Source organism: Sander lucioperca, chromosome 24 (genome assembly GCF_008315115.2).
Source record: "Sander lucioperca isolate FBNREF2018 chromosome 24, SLUC_FBN_1.2, whole genome shotgun sequence".
In the NCBI taxonomy this organism is placed as follows: domain Eukaryota; kingdom Metazoa; phylum Chordata; class Actinopteri; order Perciformes; family Percidae; genus Sander; species Sander lucioperca.
Genome location: NC_050196.1, coordinates 19,860,855 through 19,882,847, shown reverse-complemented (window position 1 = coordinate 19,882,847; position 21,993 = coordinate 19,860,855). Strand labels below are relative to the sequence as shown.

General features: G+C 42.2%; 1 protein-coding gene across 4 annotated transcripts in view; it reads left to right on the top strand.

Annotated features, from left to right (window-relative positions):
• Positions 1-20,825, top strand: part of arhgap1 (Rho GTPase activating protein 1) — an 84,399-nt gene extending 63,574 nt beyond the window's left edge. For 3 of the 4 annotated variants that reach the window (XM_035998556.1, XM_035998559.1, XM_031302353.2), the window contains exons 11-13: positions 832-960; positions 20,348-20,451; positions 20,580-20,825. In XM_035998556.1, the coding sequence (XP_035854449.1) occupies positions 832-960; positions 20,348-20,451; positions 20,580-20,747 (401 nt within the window). In that variant the 3' untranslated portion in view covers positions 20,748-20,825. The remainder of the gene's footprint in view (positions 1-831; positions 961-20,347; positions 20,452-20,579) is intronic. The other variant, XM_035998558.1, reaches the window with a different exon arrangement.
• The last annotated feature ends 1,168 nt before the right edge of the window (positions 20,826-21,993 follow it).

Here is a 21,993-nt window from a genome sequence, read left to right as displayed (position 1 = left end):
CCCTAAAACTGCCGTTTTAGCTAAGTGGGAGCTCTCAGCATTAGCTGCAGAAGCTCAGTGTTGCTACCACCGATTCGGCTCGTTTTTTTTGCGGAGTTCTCCTTTAACACTTCCATTTTTGAAAGCATTCTTAGTTTATAGCATTTTTTCATACCTGCCTAAAACTTTTGCACAGTACTGTATGTACAACGAGATACATAATTAATTGTGTAGGTGTATTTATTTCAACCTAAACATGTCTTTTAAAAAATCGACATATACCGAATAAACCAACGTTAATACACTAGACCGTAAGGTTGGATCTCTCTCTGAACCGTGGTTGGTGCTAGACAAACCATGCCAACTAGCCACCTGGCCGGCCTCTGAATTAATAAAATGTAGCAACTTAACCTTTCATTCACTCCCTTTTGTCACATCGTAGGAAAGCACATTGCTATTGCCAGAGTGAGGCCAAGGGAGTCTATGAGGCTGTAGAGGGAAAGGGGATAAAGGGTGCTATTGCAGGAAGTTGAAGCTGGTGCAGTTCCTCCTCCATCACAGTTATCAGCTTGACGCTGCTGACCATGCTTGTTGCTACCACAGTGGATGACACTCAGAGCTGTTCTTCTGCAGGGAGTGGGAAAAGAAGGGGAGAAGATGAGAGAATGAGCCACACTTTGACTATGGGAGAAAAATAAATCAGTGTAATGAATGCTGAATAAATAAATTAAAAATATGAAGTTAAAAAGGATGGTTAAGTTTTTTTTTTATTTGACATACTATTATGTCACATCTGTAGGATAAAATGGATCAAGTTTCTCTTCTTATTGCACGTGTTTGTGTGTTTTGTAGGTGTGACAGTGAATTTCAGAGAGATGGAAGACGTCCACTTGGCTGCTGTGATTCTGAAGACATTCCTGAGGGAACTACCTGAGCCTCTGCTGACCTACCAGCTCTACAACGACATTGTCAACTTCACTTGTATGTTCAAAAGAGTACTATTTTTATTGTTCTCAGAATTCCTAGAAATGTCATTCTCTACAATAAGATTGAAACTACAACCACTCAGGCAACAAAAATACACTTTTCAAATAAAACATGCTTTTGCTTGTGAGGACGCAATGTAAGGATCAATGTAATTCCTCTCTGATTTCTTACTTTTAGTTATAAAAATTGCAATTTATATTTTCAATTCTACCTGGTCATTTAGGTAGAAATCTATCTGGTCATTTAAAACATATTTGTAAAACTTTTCAACTTTTTTTAATCAACACATTTGATAGAAATCATATTGTCATTCTTTTGTTTCAAAATGTTATGTTATAATTTGCACTGTCCTTGGTCACTATTTACCATTTAGTTTAACAAATTGATTATAATGAATAATAATAATGCATTTTATTTATATAGCGCTTTTTGCAACACTAAGACAGTTTTTAAAAGGAAATACACATACTATGAAAATTCACACACTAAATTAAAACACATTAATCAAACATTAAAAGCAGCTCAGCTTTGAACATGGACAGATTGGTGCAGTTGCGGATGTGTTTGGGGAGAGAGTTCCAGATGGAGGGAGCAGCTTTAGAGAAGGCTCTGTTGCCCCAGGTCTGGCACTTGGTCATGATTGGTGGCGACAGGAGGTTGGCATCAGAGGAGCGGAGGCTGCGGGAAGGAGCGTGGTGGGGAGCAGATCGGTGAGATAGGAGGGGGCCTGGTCATGGAGGGCTTTGTGAGTAAAGAGAAGGACTTTGAATTGTATTTGTTGTGGGACCGGGAGCCAGTGGAGGTTCTGGAGGACAGGACTCGATTAGCTTCTCAAAGCGTTCTAGGCGTAGTGCTAAGACTTTGGAATAGAGCTTAATATCTGTCCAAATGAGGCTGATGGGCCTGTAGTTTGAGCACTCCGTAGGATCTTTGCCCTTTTTTGTAAAGACCGAAATTAGTGCAGTGTTGGTTTGTTGATGAAAGGTGCCCCTCTCTATGGCCGAGGTTTGTAAAATGGTAGGTCCTAGTATGTCAAAGTATTGTAGCAGAAGTTCTGATGGAATTCCGTGTTTTCTCTTTCTTAGCTGTTTTTAACACTGATTTAAGTTCCTCTAACTATAGGTTGACCCAGTTCTTCTGCCTCCTCTGGGTCAAGAAAGGCAGGTTTAGCTCTTTCAGGAACTTTTGGCACTGCGTCGGTTCCGGATTGCAGGAGGATTCATACAACTTTGAATAAAATGGAAACTGGAAAGTGGTGGTGATATCTTTAGGATTTGTTGAGACAAAAGTGTAGATTTAGAAAAACACGTCTAGAGACTGCTCTAACGATTTACAACGTTCTTCCAACTGCGCAATCCTTGCCTCTCTCTTTTTCTTAAAATTGACTGCAAAGGAAGATGTGAAATCTCTAATAAATCCTTTAGTGGCTTGCCAAATGCAAGTTTCTAGGTCCGAAACTGAGTTAGTATTGATTGATATAAACTCCGCCAGCTTGGCTTTAAACTCTGTATCAAAAGCTGTGTTTTGGCTCTAGCTCACCCAGTAAGAGAGTTCGCCCCATGTTGGCCGAGTCCTGCAGCGGCACAGGTTCGAATCCGACCTGCTGCCCTTTGCTGCATGTCATCCCCCATCTCTCTCCCCCTTTCATGTCTATTCACAGTCACAATAAAAGGAAAAGCCCCAAAAAAATTATCTTTAAAAAAAGGCTGTGTTTAGGAGAAGGTAATTGTTAAATTGCCATCTCCTAGATCTTTCTCCTAACATATCACAACGGAATGTGGTTATCAGCGCACTGTGATCAGACAGAATTGCTGGTTCTATTGCTATCGTGTGGAACATTGCCTTAAGCTCACTGGAGCACAAAATATAATCAATGAGTGGGTGAGGTGACGTGTTGAAAAAAAGGTGTAATCCTTGCTAGTAGTAGGATTGTGCATCCTCCATATATCTGTAACATGTTGGGATTACACAACTGCTTTAAACATGTCCAATATGCGTTTTTGGGCTTTCGTGTGATTGACCCCTGATCTATCCTGATTTAAATAAAATAAATCCCCTAACTCTCTGAGACCACAGACCCCCTCCCCTATTTGTAAGATGCATGACCATATCAAACGCAGTTTGCGCAAAACTCCAGCTCAAAACTACACCTCCTGTCTTAAGTCACAGGTTAATTGAAACAGGTCTAGTGAATTCTTATGTTAAACATGAATAATATTATAAACATCTTCAAACTATTTCTCGACTAAGCTGTATGAAAAACAGACCAATCTAGTTGGAGCAATAAGCAGACTATGAGCTGAACAGACCGTATCCCTCATGTTCTTTCAGTCTAGCTTAAATGTTAACAAACATAGACTGTAAATTAAAGTAAACCAGACTGAAAGCTGGTCAGCTAGCATCATGTATTTTCAGTCTGGTTAAGTGTCCCTTTAAAGCTCGGTCCAAAACTTACATACAGTATCCTTAGGATTACCAGCCATCATTCGTCATGTATTTTCAGTCTGGTCTGGTGTCCCTTTTTAAAGTTTAGTTACGAAACTTACATAGCGCATCCTCAGGATTCATCATGTTCCTTTTTTTCAGCCCGATTAAGTGTCCTCAAAAATATAGATTGTAGACTCAGTAGCCAGCATTCATCATTTCTTACAGTCTGGTTAGATGTCCCTTCAACGGTTGGTTCCAAAACTTACACACAGCGTCCTCCAGTCAAACTCGGTACAGTGGCCCAAATACCGTTAGTCCACAGGTGCTGAGTCATCCAGTCACGGCCCCGGCATCGAACGCAAAGTCCCACCCTCGCCCTCCGGTTCCTTGCGGCGCAGGACGGTCCGTGCATGTAGCGTGTCCTCCTCCTCTTCTAATTCCAGCCAGAAAACACCCGGCTCTGCTGCGGCTGCAGCGAAGGCGAACTCTGTGCCCCCGCAGGTCGCTCCCAGGGCAGCGCAGCAGATGAACGAGTTGTGTTCAGCGTGCAGCTCGTGTTGTATCCCTTCAGGCATCTGAAGCCGCAGGATGGTGAATGTGACGCAGTCAGATTGGCCCGGCTCACATACCATGATTTCCTGCATCTCAGGTTCTGCCCCGATGTTTTGCTGCGAGGCATTCATTTCGGCCAGCACTCCCTTCACTGCGCTGTAGATCACTGATTTAAGCACACTTAGGTGCTTCTCCAAGACCCGGTCGATTGATTCCTCCATATTAGAGAACGTGTTCACATTAGCCACCACTCCATTAGCCGCCGACATGCTAGCAAATGTTGCTGTTTAGACAGGAAGTTGCTATAACTTGCACATTTTTTCAACTATCAAAATTCTTTGGATAACTTTTCGTCATGAGGGTCAACAGATACTACCTGCAAAGATTTAAGAAGATTGAAATCACGGCCTAGGACAAGTTCGAAAGAATGTAATACACATGAAAAATGCATAAATTAAAATTGGCCGCCTTCCGGTTGGGCAGCGCTAATGAAGGTAAATGGGAAATATGTCCGCAATGATTAGAGCAATATGTGTATAAAATCTGGTGAAGATCGAGCAACTATGTCCAAGTTAAGGCCTTCTACGCATTAGGGGGCGCTATGGAGCCCGCTTACAGGTATGGGCCAAATCGCTGTACAGTCTCGCAAATCTCCCAGGTGTTTATGTGGGCACCAATTTTTTTGAGTTTTTGTATATATTGAGGCCGTCAAAATTGTGCCCAAGGGCTAAAACCAATTAGGGGGCGCTATAGAGCAACCATACGTTGCTGAATTCAGATGAAAGAGTTGTCAAAAATGTGAATTCAGATGAAAGAGTTTACTATTCTGCACATGGCTGCACAATTTTGAGAGTTTTCGTGTATCCTAAAGTCCTCAAACAAGTGTTCGTAAAATGAAGATTTTTGCACGAAAACAAAGATTTCGGAAATGTTAGAATTTTGTAATTTTTTCTAAAAATAGCTCCATGGACTTGAAGATGAGACCTATGTTCCCTCAAAATTTGGTAAATTTGGTTCATAACCTATTACTTTTTTCCGAATTAAGGAGCACGTTAGGGGGGCGCTATGGAGCCCCCTGACAACGCCAGAGTCCAATCACTACAGAACTTTGCAATTTTCACCAGTTCTGTGTGCAAATTTTTGTGAGTTTTCGTGCATTCAATCCCCCTCAAAAATGCGACAAAGGACTCGGAAAAATAATAATCCTTACAAAAACAATAGGTCCTTGCACTTTCAGTGCTCGGGCCCTAATAATTCCTTCAGTTTCAATAGGGCCTTTGCCGCTGTCGGCACTCAGGCCCTAAATATACACTGCATGCTTAACTCATATTGCTCATATGTAAAATGTACATTAAAGGTCAATGTTAAGTAGTAAACAGTCATAAATATAGCCACAGCTTTTCATGGGGAAGCAAACTAAAGTCTTAATTTTAAGCCACCTGCATCTAGGTTACCCAACTTCAGTAAATAAAGTGTCTCATAAAACAATCTAAAAGAGTGAATTAACCATCACCAAAATTTACCAAAACAATCACGCAATGACCAATGACAACTTTGTCTAAGTGGTCAATGTAATTGTTGCAGGCCTTTCTGGTGAGTTTGGTGGTCCAAAATGTCTGCATGACTTCTGATTCCGGTACAGATCAGGCGACCAACAGTATTAAATGGAAAAGTCTAACATTTGTTATTTTAGTTTTAATAATTAACATTTGAAATGAGTCCCAGTTTGTTTCCAGGGCCTGTTTCAGAAAACAGGTTTAACAAACTGAGTAGTCATATAAACACAGAGAGATAACAGAGGTTTTATTTTACGCTCACCTTGACAATAGTGCTTCAACTGCCTGTAATTGCTCTGCACTATGCACTACCCGTGCCGGGCTTCCATTACAGGGTTTCTGCCATGTCTTAAAAAGTCTAATCAAAATTTAAGGCCTTAAAAAGTCTTGAATTTGCTAAAATAATGTCTAGGTCTTAAATGAATTTTAAACGAGTCTTAGTTTTCCTACATCCATGTAACACTAGCTCTAATGCTCATTGAAATGCTCATGCAGCGCTTAAGAATGTTGTTTTTTTTATTCCATGGTGGGGGTTTTTTCGCAGTAGCGCCAAGATTGAAAAGTGGCTGATGGTCAGCCACTGTGGTACACAGTGATGCTCTGGCAGCTCACTACACAGATCTGTGCCGGTTGTGTTTCACCGGCACACTGTTTAACGGCATGTGAACATTGTAACATTAGGCAACGGTTAGTGACAAACTGTTAACTAATTTAATATATCCTTGCAGATGTTCCCAAAGTATTAGAGCTAACATGAGCTAACATGGCTATTGTTAGCCTCGCTTATTCCCACAGACAGTGGGTAATTAATAAATAATTAATAACGTTATGTATGCCTGGTTAATGTTCTGCAATGTGGAGTTTTGTATGATGGAATGTGTGATCACGTTCTACTGTTTAACATACCAATGGCCAGCATAGAGATACAAATATATGTATAATCATACAGTCTGTACTGGTGGTGTAGGCATAAGCCAATCGACAGCCATCAGCCTGGTCCTCCAGTCCTGGCAGTACCTTCACACTGCCTAGGCGAGATCCACACAGAAGCTCCGCACCTACCGTAAGCGACCTCTGTGTTGCTTTTGGATCAGAGCCAACGCAGTGGCGGCGCTCTGGGTTGGGTACCTGTGCTGCTCTCTGTTGCTCTAAAACGGACATCAGAGGCAACAGAAGCATCGCTGCATGTAACGCTAGTTAACATTACACTTGCAGCAGGTAACGTTAGCCTAACGTTAGCCAGTAGCTGCTTACAACAGCCTGCAATTAAAGACTCAGAGTTGTCGGAGAAACAACATATAACTTAATGGTACTGTATGTTCAATTACAGTTGGTAAGTTAGTTATTGTAAAGTATACCCTTTTGTCATCTAGTGGTTGTTTGCCAATCTCGCAATTTTGACCAATCACCACAAATTGCGCAAATTTGACCAATAACTGGAGTTCCCCGCGACTTCAACCAGTCACAGCAGTCCCACATGCCACCATAAGGCCACTGACGTATGTTACTCTGAGAGCCACTGACCAACCGGGAATGAGAACGGGTTGACACGCGTACGTCGCCAAATTCATTTCCTTGTTTCTGATATGAAGACGAGACGTGTGACTCCAACATCTCACATTTACCAACAAACCGTACTGCAAAAGACCGTGCAAAACATTTCAGACCGTCCTGCCAACCTGTATACATTTTAACATCAATGTACACTGTAACGATTTTTCACTCTAAAGTCGCTAAAAGCTGCTGCTGTTTCCTGTCAGCTCTCTGCAGCGGGTGGGACTGCAGCTCAGTTCCCCCTGCGAATGACGCGCACACACAAACACACATGGTGGATGCAGGAAAAACCGGAGATGAGACGTACACAATGACCTAAATTGAGGAGAGCTACGCTCGTTATTGTAAGTGCAAGATTAGTTAAAAATAAGTACTTTATCAAACTGTATGAATGTGTCCTGGGGGCCAGGATAGGAAAATAACTAACAATGTAAATCAACAATGACACATATGTTCAAATTTGATTTAGTCAATACATTATTGTTTTTTGTCCTAAATCCACCAGCCATTTTCACATTGCAACATTTGCAGCATCCTGAGCCTTTTTGGTAAGATTACTAGGAAAACTCAGTCCAGAGTAGTTTTATTCTCCCCGAAACAAATTTCCTTTTATTTTTAAAGAAGTATACCAAAAAATCTCAACTTTGTTTTGCAATTTTCACTGTCTCTTGCAACTTAATTGCAACAAAAATACAAAAGACATCACTACTTTTATCGCCCTGCTATGTGAACTATCCTACAGCCTCGGACTTGGACCCCTAATAATAATCCTTAGGAAAACAATAGGGTTCCACAGCTCCGCTGGATCTGTCAACCGCGTTGCATTGCAAACGCGGTTCCCAGCCCCCTTTGGGCTTCAAAGTCCATCTCCAACAGAAAACTGTTCACAAACTGCTCCAAATAGCTCTATTGTAGTCCAGCCTTTACTTCCGTGCGAACGTGCGTCACTTTGTAACATGTTAAAATGCCCGCCTAGCTGCTACAGACGTAACAAGACACGAATATCTCATATTTTGGAAGTTAGTTGCTTCTGCAGTTGCTTCACTTCCTGTGGACTCAATGACAAATACAGACGGACTCTGCAATTACAATCCCCTTTGTGGTAAGAGGGCGTAATACTCTTTAATCCTAAAATAATCATGCTGTCAGCAGGATTTAAGCATTCTGCTGCCACCTACCGTCTACAGTTACCAAGTGCAGCCAGCCAACATTTAATCCACCACCTACCACTGCCGCGGTAACACCTTTAGGTGGCAGCAAGGGCGTCAAAAGGAACATCTGTATAACAATAAAAACGTTCCCGCCGGCAAAATACCTCCACTAATTAAAATTCATGCTTTAACACATACTTTAGATAGTTATGTCAAAGCAAGTGCGTATTGCGCTGTTTGGAAATGAATACCTCCACTGAGTGTATTTTACTGTATTTGTTTCCCCCCTTTCTCTAACTGTGAATGTTGGTATTGGCAGTGGTAAAATAAGTACTCAAAATTTTTATTGATAGTAAAACTATTAGCTGCAAGTCCTGCATTCTTTACTTAAAGTGAAGAGTGAAAGACATTATCAGCACAATGTACTTAAACAGTGGACTTAACGTCACATGTTCAAGGTGGAGCTTTCAAGGCTGGCTAGCTTAAACTAATTGGGGAGGCGCTATACAGCCATCATGCCAAGCCCAATTAAAAGTTAATAGTTTGAACATGGCTGCATAATTTTGAGAGCTTTTGTAAATCCTAAAGTCCTCAAACGTGTTCACAATGCTCCCACTAAACTTCGTAAACATCAAAAAAACTTTATCTCAATCTTGGTGTGGGTTTGGGGGCACTATGGACCCAGCTGGCCATGCCCAAGTCCAACCACTGCAGAACTTGTGTACTTATGTTTGTGAGTTTTCAAGGATCAAAAATGTGTTTGCGCAGCAGGAATGTTTTTTTTTTTTACACAAACAGACCTATTGTTTGTTATTTTTACTATTAATAAAAATGTCCTCACACTTTTAGGGACTGTTGAGCCCCTGGCACTTTTGTGCTCAGGCCCTAATAATAATAATCCTTTTAAAAAAACAATAGGTTCCTTGTACTTTTTATTCTTCCGCCACTAAAAATGTAGCTTCAGCCTAAACCGTGCATGGTGCAATTTTCAGGACTGGTCCAGAACCCCGCAGAGACCTCAAACACAAAACATTACACACTTTTGCCACTAGGTGGGGCTATAGCAGAAAAAAAAATGTTGCCCTATAACTCCATACTGTACATCGCACATTTAAAAAACGTATCCACGCGTTCCCTAAATGTAGCTGAATCCTCTGATATACAGAAGGCCACGCCCATTTCCGCCTTTTATACGTGAAAAATCGCGATAAATGTGAAACTTACTTTATCAAACTCCTACACCGTGCTTCCAATCTGCATGAAACTAGGCACGTAGCATCTCCAGACAAAGCTGACAAAATTTATCAAAAGAATTTTGCTCTGTTCAAAAATGCGAAAATTACGTACGAACAAATGTTTAGCTATGAAAAAAAAAACTTTCGCATATCTGCCAAATTAAATGCTATCATCGCAAAACTTGAGATTCTTGTTTGCCATGACCATCTAAGACTCTTGACCAAATTTGTCGAAGATTGGCCAATAGGGGGCACTACAAGTACGAATAGTTTGTATCTCATGAAGGGCTCATCCGATTTGTACGAAATATGCAGGGCCACTCCTGAGGCCACGCCTACAATGGTGTACAGATATGTCAAAGTGGGCGTGGCCACATTTGGATTCACCTTTTACACCACTTTGAGAAACTTGAAATTTACAGGGTAGATGTACAATGACTCCATACACCTCACACCAAAAAATATACATGTGGACCACTAGGTGGCGCTATAATGACGTTAGACGCATTTTGTCCTATAACTCCCACATTACACACTGCACATTTCCATCCCACTCTGAGGCTCTGTACCAAATTTGGTTGAAGATCGGCTCTTAGGGGGAGAATTATCAAGGTAGATGTGTTTTAGCCTATAACCCAATCAATATAAATGGGAAATTTGCAATTGCAATTTACTACACACCTTGCAGTTCACGCGTTGTGATTTTTCCTGACGTTTGCCTCTCCACCATTGCGCTTTGAGTCCCGCTTTTGCTGATTCCACGTGTCATCGTTTGCTCCAACCCATGATTATAAGCAACACAAACTTGACTTTGTAGTCTTTGACTGAACACTTTGTCTTTTAGGTAACTGCTGTGTCTTCTATGTGGCAAAGCTGTTTAGGGCCCGAGCGCCGACAGCGACGAAGCCCTATTGAAACTGAAGGAATTATTATTAGGGCCCCAGCAGCAAAGCCCCTATTGAAACTGAAGGAATTATTAGGGGTCCAAGCCTGAGTCTGGAAGAACCGGCGGTAGCAAAGCTACGCCGTTCGCACAGCAGGGCTGTGGAACCCTATTGTTTTTCTAAGCATTGTTATTTTCCTCTATTATTATTATTCTCCACCTAAAACTTTTTTGCCTATAACTCCCACATTACACATCGCACATTAGAAAACCTTACATCCATGCAGATTGCATTGAATCAAGCTGAATCACATGATATAGGCCAAGCCCATTTCCGCTATAAGTTTTTTCATAATATTGCGCAATGTGCAAAACCAACTTTTTTGAAGTCATCTTAGGCCATACCACTGATCTGCACAAAACCTGATACATAGCATCTCCAGATTGACCTGACTAAAAGTTATTAAAAGAATTTTGTTACGTTAAATTATGTGCATTTGACGACCAAACAACTTTTCCTAGCTAGCTACCACACACATATCATATCTTAACCAAATTAAATGTTGTCAGCAAAAAACTTGAGATCATTGTTCAACATCCCACTATGATGCTCTGTACCAAATTTGGTACATAATCAATGTTTATTTGTTTTGGCCAATAACTTAATGCATTTAAATGGGAAATTTGCATTTGCAATATATCTGCCACAGTAAATGCTATCAACACGAAACTTGTGATGCTTGTTCAGCATGCCGCTCTGAGGCTCTGTACCAAATTTGGTAAAGATCGGCCATTAGGAGGCGCTAAAGTCAACGTAGACCAGTTTGGGCCCTTTCTCCCCCTTCTGAGGTCGAGCGCATCGTATACGACGCCAAACGGCACTTCTGATTCATAACTTTATAATTACAACTAGTAGAAACTTACGGTCTTTTGGAGCTTAAAGCCGCCCCGTTCTGCTGATGTCTTTGATATCTTCCTAGCCCTTACATAAGATTTCGTATCCAGCCTAGACGTCCAGAGTTTTTTGGGGTCTTTGTGCCAATCCATAAGAAGTAGTAAATAGTTCATCCTTTATATGAGTTATAATGTTAAATATGTTTATTTTTGCACTGGATGACTCCAAATATATAGAACTGTTTTAAACAACACAAATGCTTGTGTGGCATTGCTGTGTGTGTGTGTGATATCAATTTACAGTGAGGAAAATAAGTATTTGAACACCCTGCTATTTTGCAAGTTCTCCCACTTAGAAATCATGGAGGGGTCTGAAATTGTCATCGTAGGTGCATGTCCACTGTGAGAGACATAATCTAAAAAAAAAATCCAGAAATCACAATGTATGATTTTTTAACTATTTATTTGTATGATACAGCTGCAAATAAGTATTTGAACACCTGAGAAAATCAGTGTTAATATTTGGCACAGTAGCCTTTGTTTGCAATTACAGAGGTCAAACGTTTCCTGTAGTTTTTCACCAGGTTTGCACACACTGCAGGAGGGATTTTGGCCCACTCCTCCACACAGATCTTCTCTAGATCAGTCAGGTTTCTGGGCTGTCGCTGAGAAACACGGAGTTTGAGCTCCCTCCAAAGATTCTCTATTGGGTTTAGGTCTGGAGACTGGCTAGGCCACGCCAGAACCTTGATATGCTTCTTACAGAGCCACTCCTTGGTTATCCTGGCTGTGTGCTTCGGGCTGTGTGCTGTCATGTTGGAAGACCCAGCCTCGACCCATCTTCAATGCTCTAACTGAGGGAAGGAGGTTGTTCCCCAAAATCTCGCAATACATGGCCCCGGTCATTCTCTCCTTAATACAGTGCAGTCGCCCTGTCCCATGTGCAGAAAAACACCCCCAAAGCATGATGCTACCACCCCCATGCTTCACAGTAGGGATGGTGTTCTTGGGATGGTACTCATCATTCTTCTTCAGGAATTATGACCAAAACGTTCTATTTTGGTCTCATCTGACCACATGACTTTCTCCCATGACTCCTCTGGATCATCCAAATGGTCATTGGCAAACTTAAGACGGGCCTTGACATGTGCTGGTTTAAGCAGGGGAACCTTCCGTGCCATGCATGATTTCAAACCATGACGTCTTAGTGTATTACCAACAGTAACCTTGGAAACGGTGGTCCCAGCTCTTTTCAGGTCATTGACCAGCTCCTCCCGTGTAGTTCTGGGCTGATTTCTCACCTTTCTTAGGATCATTGAGACCCCACGAGGTGAGATCTTGCATGGAGCCCCAGTCCGAGGGAGACTGACAGTCATGTTTAGCTTCTTCCATTTTCTAATGATTGCTCCAACAGTGGACCTTATTTCACCAAGCTGCTTGGCAATTTCCCCGTAGCCCTTTCCAGCCTTGTGGAGGGGTACAATTTTGTCTCTAGTGTCTTTGGACAGCTCTTTGGTCTTGGCCATGTTAGTAGTTGGATTCTTACTGATTGTATGGGGTGGACAGGTGTCTTTATGCAGCTAACGACCTCAAACAGGTGCATCTAATTTAGGATAATAAATGGAGTGGAGGTGGACATTTTAAAGGCAGACTAACAGGTCTTTGAGGGTTAGAATTCTAGCTGATAGACAGGTGTTAAAATACTTATTTGCAGCTGTATCATACAAATAAATAGTTAAAAAATCATATATTGTGATTTCTGTTTTGTTTTTTTTAGATTATGTCTCTCACAGTGGACAGTGGACCTACGATGACAATTTCAGACCCCTCCATGATTTCTAAGTGGGAGAACTTGCAAAATAGCAGGGTGTTCAAATACTTATTTTCCTCACTGTATATCTGTGAGATTCATGTTCCGTTTTATTTATTTATTTGTCTTTATGGTCCTACAACCTTTTTAACATTCAAGTGACCTCACTGCAGCACAAATATTCTGATAGCCCAGTTTTTCCTGAAAAGAAATGATGTTCATAGATTGGCTATGGACAACAGGGTTGATGTGCATGTGGGAATGTACCGCAGACCTTGCGGCCCACACTGACTATGGACAACAGGGTTGATGTGCATGTGGGAATGTACCACAGACCTTGCGGCCCACACCTCTCAATATTTCCCAACGTTTGCCTCCCCACTGTTACCCTTTGGGTCCCGCTTTCGCGCGCTCCCCGGGTCGTCAGTGGTGACTGGCATCGGTGGCTTGGACCCCGTCATAACTGCTTGCAGTTAGGGCCCGAGTGCGAGGAGATGTTCCGACACATCACGCACGTTTTTGAGGGGCTTAGCATGCTGGAAAACTCACAAAGATTTGCACACGTCATACCTATTTGAAACTACAAAGTTATGTAGCGATTAGGCTCGTGCGTTGCGAGTGGGCTCCATAGCGCCACCTAATGTGCTCCTTAAATTGGCCAAAAGTAATTAGTTAATATACCAAATTTGGAGGGAACATAGGTCTCATCTTGAAATCCATGGTGCTATTTTTAGAAAAAATTAGATAATTCTAAAATTTCCGAAATGTTGGTTTTGGTGTGAAAATCTTCATTTTATCAACACTTGTTTGAGGACTTTAGGATGCACGAAAACTCTCAAACCTTTGCAGCCATGTGCAGAATATTAAACTCTTTCATCTGAATACACATTTAGGCTTGGGTTTTAGCCCATTTTTGACGGCCTCAATATATACAAAAACTCACAAAAATTGGCGCCCACATAAACACGTGGGGTTTTGTGAGACTGTACAGCGATTTGGCCCATACCTGTACTGTATTACATGTATTACGCATTAGGGGGCGCTCCATAGCGCCCCCTAATGCGTGGAAGGCCTTAACTTGGACATAGTTCCACCGATCTTCACCAAATTTAATATACATATTGCTCTAATCATTGCGGACGTATTTTCCATTTACTTTCATTAGCTTCGCCCAACCGGAAGGCGGTCATTATTAGGGCCCAAGGGCCGACAGCGGCAAAGGCCCTATTGGAGCTAAAGGAATTATTATTAGGGCCCGAGCGCCGACAGCGGCGAAGGCCCTATTGGAGCTGAAGGAATTATTATTAGGGCCCGAGCGCCGACAGCGGCGAAGACCCTATTGGAACTGAAAGAATTATTAGGGCCCGAGCACCGACAGCGGCGAAAGCCCTATTGGAACTGAATTATTATTTTCCTGGCAAATTAATTGCCTTTTTGAGGGGCTTAACCTATTCAAAAACTCACTAAAATTGGCGGTCGCATCAAGTCTGGTGAAAATTTACGTATTTTAAGGGTTTCGGGAATAGGCACACAAATATGACAAACATCATCCGATTTACATGAAACTTAGAATGTGTGGTCTACATGTGATAATGAGCCGGCCCCTATAATATAACCACGCCCACTTACTCAGGCCACGCCCCCTTTCATAACATTTGTACTGTTTAAGGTAGAGTCTTGTGTGAGGTGTCATTGAACTCAGCAGAGTTGCTTCTTCATTGGTGATGGTTTGGCCCGCCCCCTATGCTTAAGCCACGCCCCCTTTCATGAATGCTGATCCATCTAAGGTAGACTCTTGTGTGAGGTGTCATTGAACTCAGCAGAGAGTTCCTTCTTCATTTTTGATGGTTTGGCTCGCCCCGTATGCTTAAGCCACGCCCCCTTTCATAACATTTGAACCGTTTAAGGTAGGGTCTTGTGTGAGGTGTCATTGAACTCAGCAGAGAGTTCCTTCTTCATTGGTGATGGGTTGGCCCGCCCCCTATGTTTAGGCCACGCCCCCTTTCATAAATGCTGATCCATCTAAGGTAGAGTCTTGTGTGAGGTATCGTTGAACTCGGCAGGGAGTTCCCTTTTCATTGGTGACAACTTGCGACGTCTGAGTGCCGCGCAAATGCACGGTTGCAAGGAGCGGTGTCTGCCGGTAACCCCGACATGCGCCGAGGAGCGAGGGCCCGTCCATCGCTGCTTGCAGCTTTAATTATTAGGGCCCGAGCGCCGACAGCGGCGAAGGCCCTATTGAAACGGAAGAAATTATTATTATTATTATTATTATTATTATTTTCCCGGCAAATGAATTGGCTTTTTGAGGGGCTTAACATATTCAAAAACTCACCAAATTTGGCTGTCGCAACGAGTCTGGTGAAAATTTACGTATTTTAAGGGTTTCGGGAATAGGCGCGCAAAATGGCTCGCTAGCGCCCCCTACAATGTTAAAAAAATTGAGCCCCTGCAGTGCGTTTAACGTAGACTCACGAAACTTGGTACACATATGTATCATGTCAAGATGTACAAAAAACGTCCGCCATTTTGATTTCAAAGTTCGAAATTAGTGCGATTTTGGCCATTTCCACATGTCATACTTTAACAAACTCCTCCTAGAGATTTCATCCTATCAACTTCAAATTCGGTCTGTGCCATCTTAAGACATTAAAGATGAAAAGTTGTTAAAAGAAAAACTTTTCGTCATAGGGCATGGCCGTGGCGGGGCGGCCATTTTGTGCGTTTCGCCGCCGAAACAGGAAGTGGGTGTAACTCGAGTGTACATTGTCCGATTGGCTCGAAACTTTTCAGGATTCATACGTCCATGAGTCCAACCCTGAGGACAAATAAAGGCCAATATTTACTTAAAGTCATAGCGCCCCCTAGTGGCAACAGGAAGTAGGCCTAAAAGTCAAGGTGCTATACTTTAACGAACTCCTCCTAGAGATTTCATCCGATGTACTTCAAACTTGGTCTCTATCATCCCAACACCTTAAAGATGAAAAGTAATTAAAAGAAAAACTTTTCGTCAGACGGTGTGGGCGTGGCAGCCATTTTGAGTGTTTAGCGATGAACAAAGAAGTTGTTGTAACTTGAGTGTACGTTGTCGTATCTGCCCGAAAATTCTCACGATTGACAAGGGTCCAGGCCTGAGGACACCTACAGGCCATATTTGACTTTTGGTCATAGCGCCCCCCGCTGGCAACAGGAAATGCGCCTTATATGACAAACATCATCCGATTTACATGAAACTTAGAATGTGTGGTCTACATGTGATACTGAGCCGGCCCCTATAATATAACCACGCCCGCTTACTCAGGCCACGCCCCCTTTCATAACATTTGAACCGTTTAAGGTAGGGTCTTGTGTGAGGTGTCATTGAACTCAGCAGAGTTGCTTCTTCATTGGTGATGTTTGGCCCGCCCCCTATGCTTAAGCCACGCCCCCTTTCATAACATTTGAACCGATTAAGGTAGACCCTTGTGTGAGATATCATTGAACTCAGCAGAGACTTCCTTTTTAATTGGTGATGGGTTGACCCGGCCCCTATTATTTAGCCACGCCCCTTTTTATAACTGGTGACCCATTTAAGGAAGAGTCTTGTGTGAGGTGTCATTGAACTCAGCAGAGAGTTGCTTCTTCATTGGTGATGGTTTGGCCCGCCCCCTATGTTCAAGCCACGCCCCCTTTCATAAATGCTGACCCATCTAAGGTAGAGTCTTGTGTGAGGTATCATTGAACGCAAAGGGAGTTCCCTTTTCATTGGTGACGATTTGCGGTGTTTGAGTGCCGCGCAAATGCACGGTCGCAAGGAGCGGCGACTGCCGGTGACCCCGACGCGCCTACAAATATTCTGATAGCCCAGTTTTTCCTGAAAAGAAATGATGTTCATAGATTGGCTATGGACAACAGGGTTGATGTGCATGTGGGAATGTACCGCAGACCTTGCGGCCCACACTGACTATGGACAACAGGGTTGATGTGCATGTGGGAATGTACCACAGACCTTGCGGCCCACACCTCTCAATATTTCCCAACGTTTGCCTCCCCACTGTTACCCTTTGGGTCCCGCTTTCGCGCGCTCCCCGGGTCGTCAGTGGTGACTGGCATCGGTGGCTTGGACCCCGTCATAACTGCTTGCAGTTATGACGTCCATCGCTGGTTGCAGCTTTAATTATTATTATTATTATTACGGCCTATTAATTGCCTTTTTGAGGGCTTAACATATTCAAAAACTCACCAAAATTGGCGGGCCCATCAAGTCTGGTGAAAATTTACTTATTTTAAGTGTTTCGGGAATAGGTGCACAAAAATGGCTCGCTAGCGCCCCCTACAAACTTCAAAAAATTGAGCCCCTGCAGTGAATTTAACGTATACTCACGAAACTTGGTACACATATGTAGCATGTCAAGACGCACAAGAAACGTCAGTGGAGCCATACCTAAACCCAACAGGAAGTCCGCCATTTTGAATTCAAAGTTAGAAATTAGTGCGATTTTGGCCATTTCCACATGTCGCACTTTAACGAACTCCTCCTAGAGATTTCATCCGATCAACTTCAAATTTGGTCTGTGCCATCTTAAGACATTAAAGATGAAAAGTTGTTAAAAGAAAAACTTCGTCATAGGGCATGGCCGTGGCGGGGCGGCCATTTTGAGTGTTTAGCGATGAACGAGAAAGTGGCTGTAACTACATTGTCATATCTGCTTGAAATTTCCCACAATCAACATGAGTCCAGGCCTGAGGACATATACAGGCCAATATTGACTTTTGCTCAACAATACCAAAACAACAAACAATTATTCCGATTGCCCTGAAACCTAAAAAAGTTGTTCCTCATGGCTGGTTTAGCATCTGTGCCAAACTTGGCGGCAGTCAGCCATTAGATGGCGCCGTTTTAATTTTTTCAATAATCGGCAAAATATCGTTATATGGGAAACCTACTTTGTCTAACTGCTCCTGGGGCGTGAGTCCGATCGGCACGAAAACTTGCATATAGGACCCTCATGACAATAACTTATCAAAAGAATTTTAATAGTTTAAACAACGCTAAGTTATGGAGGACCAATTTCCTGTAGGTGGGTGTCGAAACAGGAACGGTTGTATCTTGGCAAAAGTTATTCCAATTTACATGAAACTTAGAATGTGTGGTCTACATGTGATATATCGCTCATTGCCCCGGGGGCAATGAGCGAGGGCTCGTCATCGCTGCTTACAGCTTTAATTATGGCCCAAGTGCCAACGGCGGCGAAGGCAAATTGAAACTGTATCATTATTATTTTCCCGGCAAATGAATTGGCTTTTTGAGGGGCTTAACATATTAAAAAACTCACCAAAATTGGCAGTTGCATCAAGCCTGGTGAAAATTTACGTATTTAAGGGTTTCGGGAACAGGCGCACAAAATGGCTAAATGGCAAAGTTAAAAAAAGCCCCTGCAGTACGTTTAACGAAACTTGGTATGTCAAGACGTACAAAAAAGCTCATTAGAGCCATACCCTAAACCCAACAGGAAGTCCGCCATTTTGAATTGAAAGTTCGAAATTAGTGCGATTTTGGCCATTTCCACATGTCGTACTTTAATGAACTCCTCCTAGAGATTTTATCCGATGGACTTCAGATTTGGTCTGTACCATCTCAACACCTTAAAGATGAAAAGTTAGCCACGCCCCTTTTCATAACTAATGACCCATTTGATGTAGAGTCTTGTGTGAGGTATCATTGAACTCAGCAGGGAGTTCCCTTTTCATTGGTTTGCAGTGACTGAGTGCCGGGCAAATGCACAGTCGCAAGGAGCGGCATCCGCCAGTAACCTCGACGCGCACAGAGGAGCGAGGGCCTGTCCAAGACTGCTGCAGCTTTAATTATATATTGTTATCCACAACTCTAATTGATTTTTACTTAGTTTTAGTTATCGTATTCTAAATCTCAAAAGATGGGATCAGATGCATGTTTGCTGAAATATCTAGCTTCTTGAAGTAATCCAAGTATTCCATTGCATAGCTGACTCACAGAGAAAAAGTAAAATAATAGTGCTGTCAGTTAACGGCATTAACGCAAACCCATTTTAATGGCGTCAATTTTTTTATTGCGATATTAACGTTCTTTTTGGCCCAGCAAACTTTGTAGTTTTTTTTTCACATGCTGTTGCAACAACTAGTAACATTAGAAAAACTACAACACCACAAAGCTAAAGCAAAACAACAGGCACACTGCACACACTTGTTTGGGCTCGCGAGCCAGCCAAAGAGTAGTACATACCTTCAAACTAGTCGCTTTTCGGCGAAAATCGCCGTTTTGAATGGGGTCCGAGACCCGGTACTAATACGGCACCGGTGCCTTAATGACCGTTATCTACCGGACCAAATAGCAATGCGGATTTCAGTGCCTTATTTAAATTTATTTAAATGCCTGCGCTTCTCTCTGATGCTCCGAAAACGGACGTTAGAGGGAACTGAAACATCGCCGCGCGGGACGCTAGTCAACACTACAGCTAACGTTAGCCTACCGTTAGCTAGCAGCTGGATTAAACACGGTTAAAATGCTGACAGCTAAACGTTGTAAAGTGTATTTCACTGGAGAGGCTTCTAACACCAGACTGTAGCTGCCGTTGTCTGAAAAACAGTCATGATGTCATGTTGCTCGCCTCACCAGCCTCGTGGTGCATTCAGAGTAATTGTAAAATACCCTTTTCCTATCCAGTGGTTGTTTTCACCGTTTTGTGCTCCTTTTTTTTTTTTAGATCAACATTTTATTGTTTTATATTTTTGAACATACAGAACAGACAAATACAATTGAACATCAATCATCAGTAGGACCATTTGTCAACCCCCCTGTTAGGCTCATCAGTAGATTCATTGATAAACAACCCCAACAAAGTGTCCTGCATATTTTGTGCTTCATCACGTCTTTTCCACATTTTCTGTTGGATATTAGTTCAGCAATAATCCTGAGTTTGCTTGCTTGGCAAAGTAGTTTGGATGCATGAACTCAATGCAAAGTGTATATTGCAAAACTGTTCATTCAAAATAATGAAACAAATACAACAAAATGTGCATGGTACATGATCAAAAACTGTTTGCTAATCTCAGTCTCCAATCACTTAACACTCCCAACTGTGCTTGTGAGCTCACCTATATGCATTCCGGCACCCATACGCTACTTGGCGTATGGGTGCCACTTGGGTGGCGTACAGTGGTACAAAAGACAAAATAAATAACCCATACATAAAGGATACTACAGTACTGCAATCAGTTACTACTACATATTCTTTAGTACTGCCATCTACATCCTAAATTAGCTCTAATTGTAATGGTGTTTTATGTATGGTGTGTTCCAGCAGTATCCAGTGACAGGCAGGTGGCACTTATGAAGACACTGATAGAGTCGCTGCCAGAAGAAAACTATACATCACTGCGACACCTCATCACATTCCTGGCAAAGGTATAACTCAAAGACTATACTATACTTCCCAATAATTACTCTGTGTGTGTGTGTGTGTGTGTGTGTGTGTGTGTGTGTGTGTTTGTGTGTCATTGAATAAGATGACCAACAGTAATCTGTGTGTTTAGGTATCAGCCAACAATGAAGTGAATAAGATGACCAACAGTAACCTGGCTGTGGTGTTTGGTCCTAACCTGCTCTGGGGACGGGACAACGCCATGTCACTCAGCGCCATTGGGCCAATCAACAACTTCACTAGAGTCCTGCTAGACCACCAGCATCTGGTCTTTACCTAAACCCTGCCCCTTCACCCTGCAGTCTCTCTTCCAGTCAGAAACACCTTTTCCATTAAAACACCGTACACTTTAAAAGGATCCCGTGGACCAATTGCTTTTCATTTTGTCTCCCACATTCTGATTGGCCCATTAACAGCAGTGTGGACTGACAACAGCAGTGTGGACTGCTACTAGCTTCTGGCTAGACTGCAGACAAATAACCCTCAATAAGCAATGTATAGCACAAAATTCAACATTTATTCACATGGGATCACTTTGTTTTGACCGTGGCTCTCTCAAAGGCAGTGATTTAACTTTAAAGTGGCAGTTATTCTGGGAATTCGTGTATTTTTGCTGCTTTGCCTTTTGTTATTTTGATAAGTCAACAGAGCTGCCCAGTATCCAGTTTTGCAACTAGTGAGTCAGAGGAAATCGCAGAGTTTGGGGACAGTTTTGTGAACTCAAAATCAGGGAGTGGATCTTCACAATTACTATTACATAACAAAAAACTAGATGATATGAGGTGAAGATCCACTCCACGACATTTGATTTCACGATATTCTGTGGTTTCATCCCACTCACTATATGTTGCAAAACAGTTTTTGACTTGCCACAATAATGCATGGATGACAACACCTGTGCGGGTTATTCCAACTTGCAGAAATAGTTAACTCCAGTGATTGCCCTTAAAAAAGTCTGGCGACTCACAGAAGTGAGAATGTAAAAAATGTACAGAATCGAAGAAGGTGGAGATAACCTGAAATTTAGTCACTTTGGTCAAGCTCCAAAAACTGGAACCTACATTTCCCATAATAGCACAGGCAGCTAGGTCTGATGAAATACCCTAGTATTTCATCAGACCCTAGACCCTAGCTGCTTGGTTAACTGTCTTGTAACATAGGCTTTCTGTTATAAATTTGTAGTCCAAGCTACATTACTTTCTCAAATTTGACAGCTCCCCAGAGACACAACTGTCAGACTGAATAATGAAGTGAAAGGCAACACGTCAGTGTGTGCTATAATAATGCAATCATAATGTGCTATAACATAATCAGGGAGTGTATATTTAAGGACATAAATATACCATGGGTGCAAACCCAAGTACAATTGATTATGTTGGTTCCAGTATGAATGCCACTGGCTTAAGAGAGGCAACCTACAGTTCTTTCACATAGTACATTTCTGACTCTTCCATCACCCCATTACAACCAACAACCCTTCAAAAATTCCTGTCCTAATTGCACATTTTTTTTTTATATAAATGTGC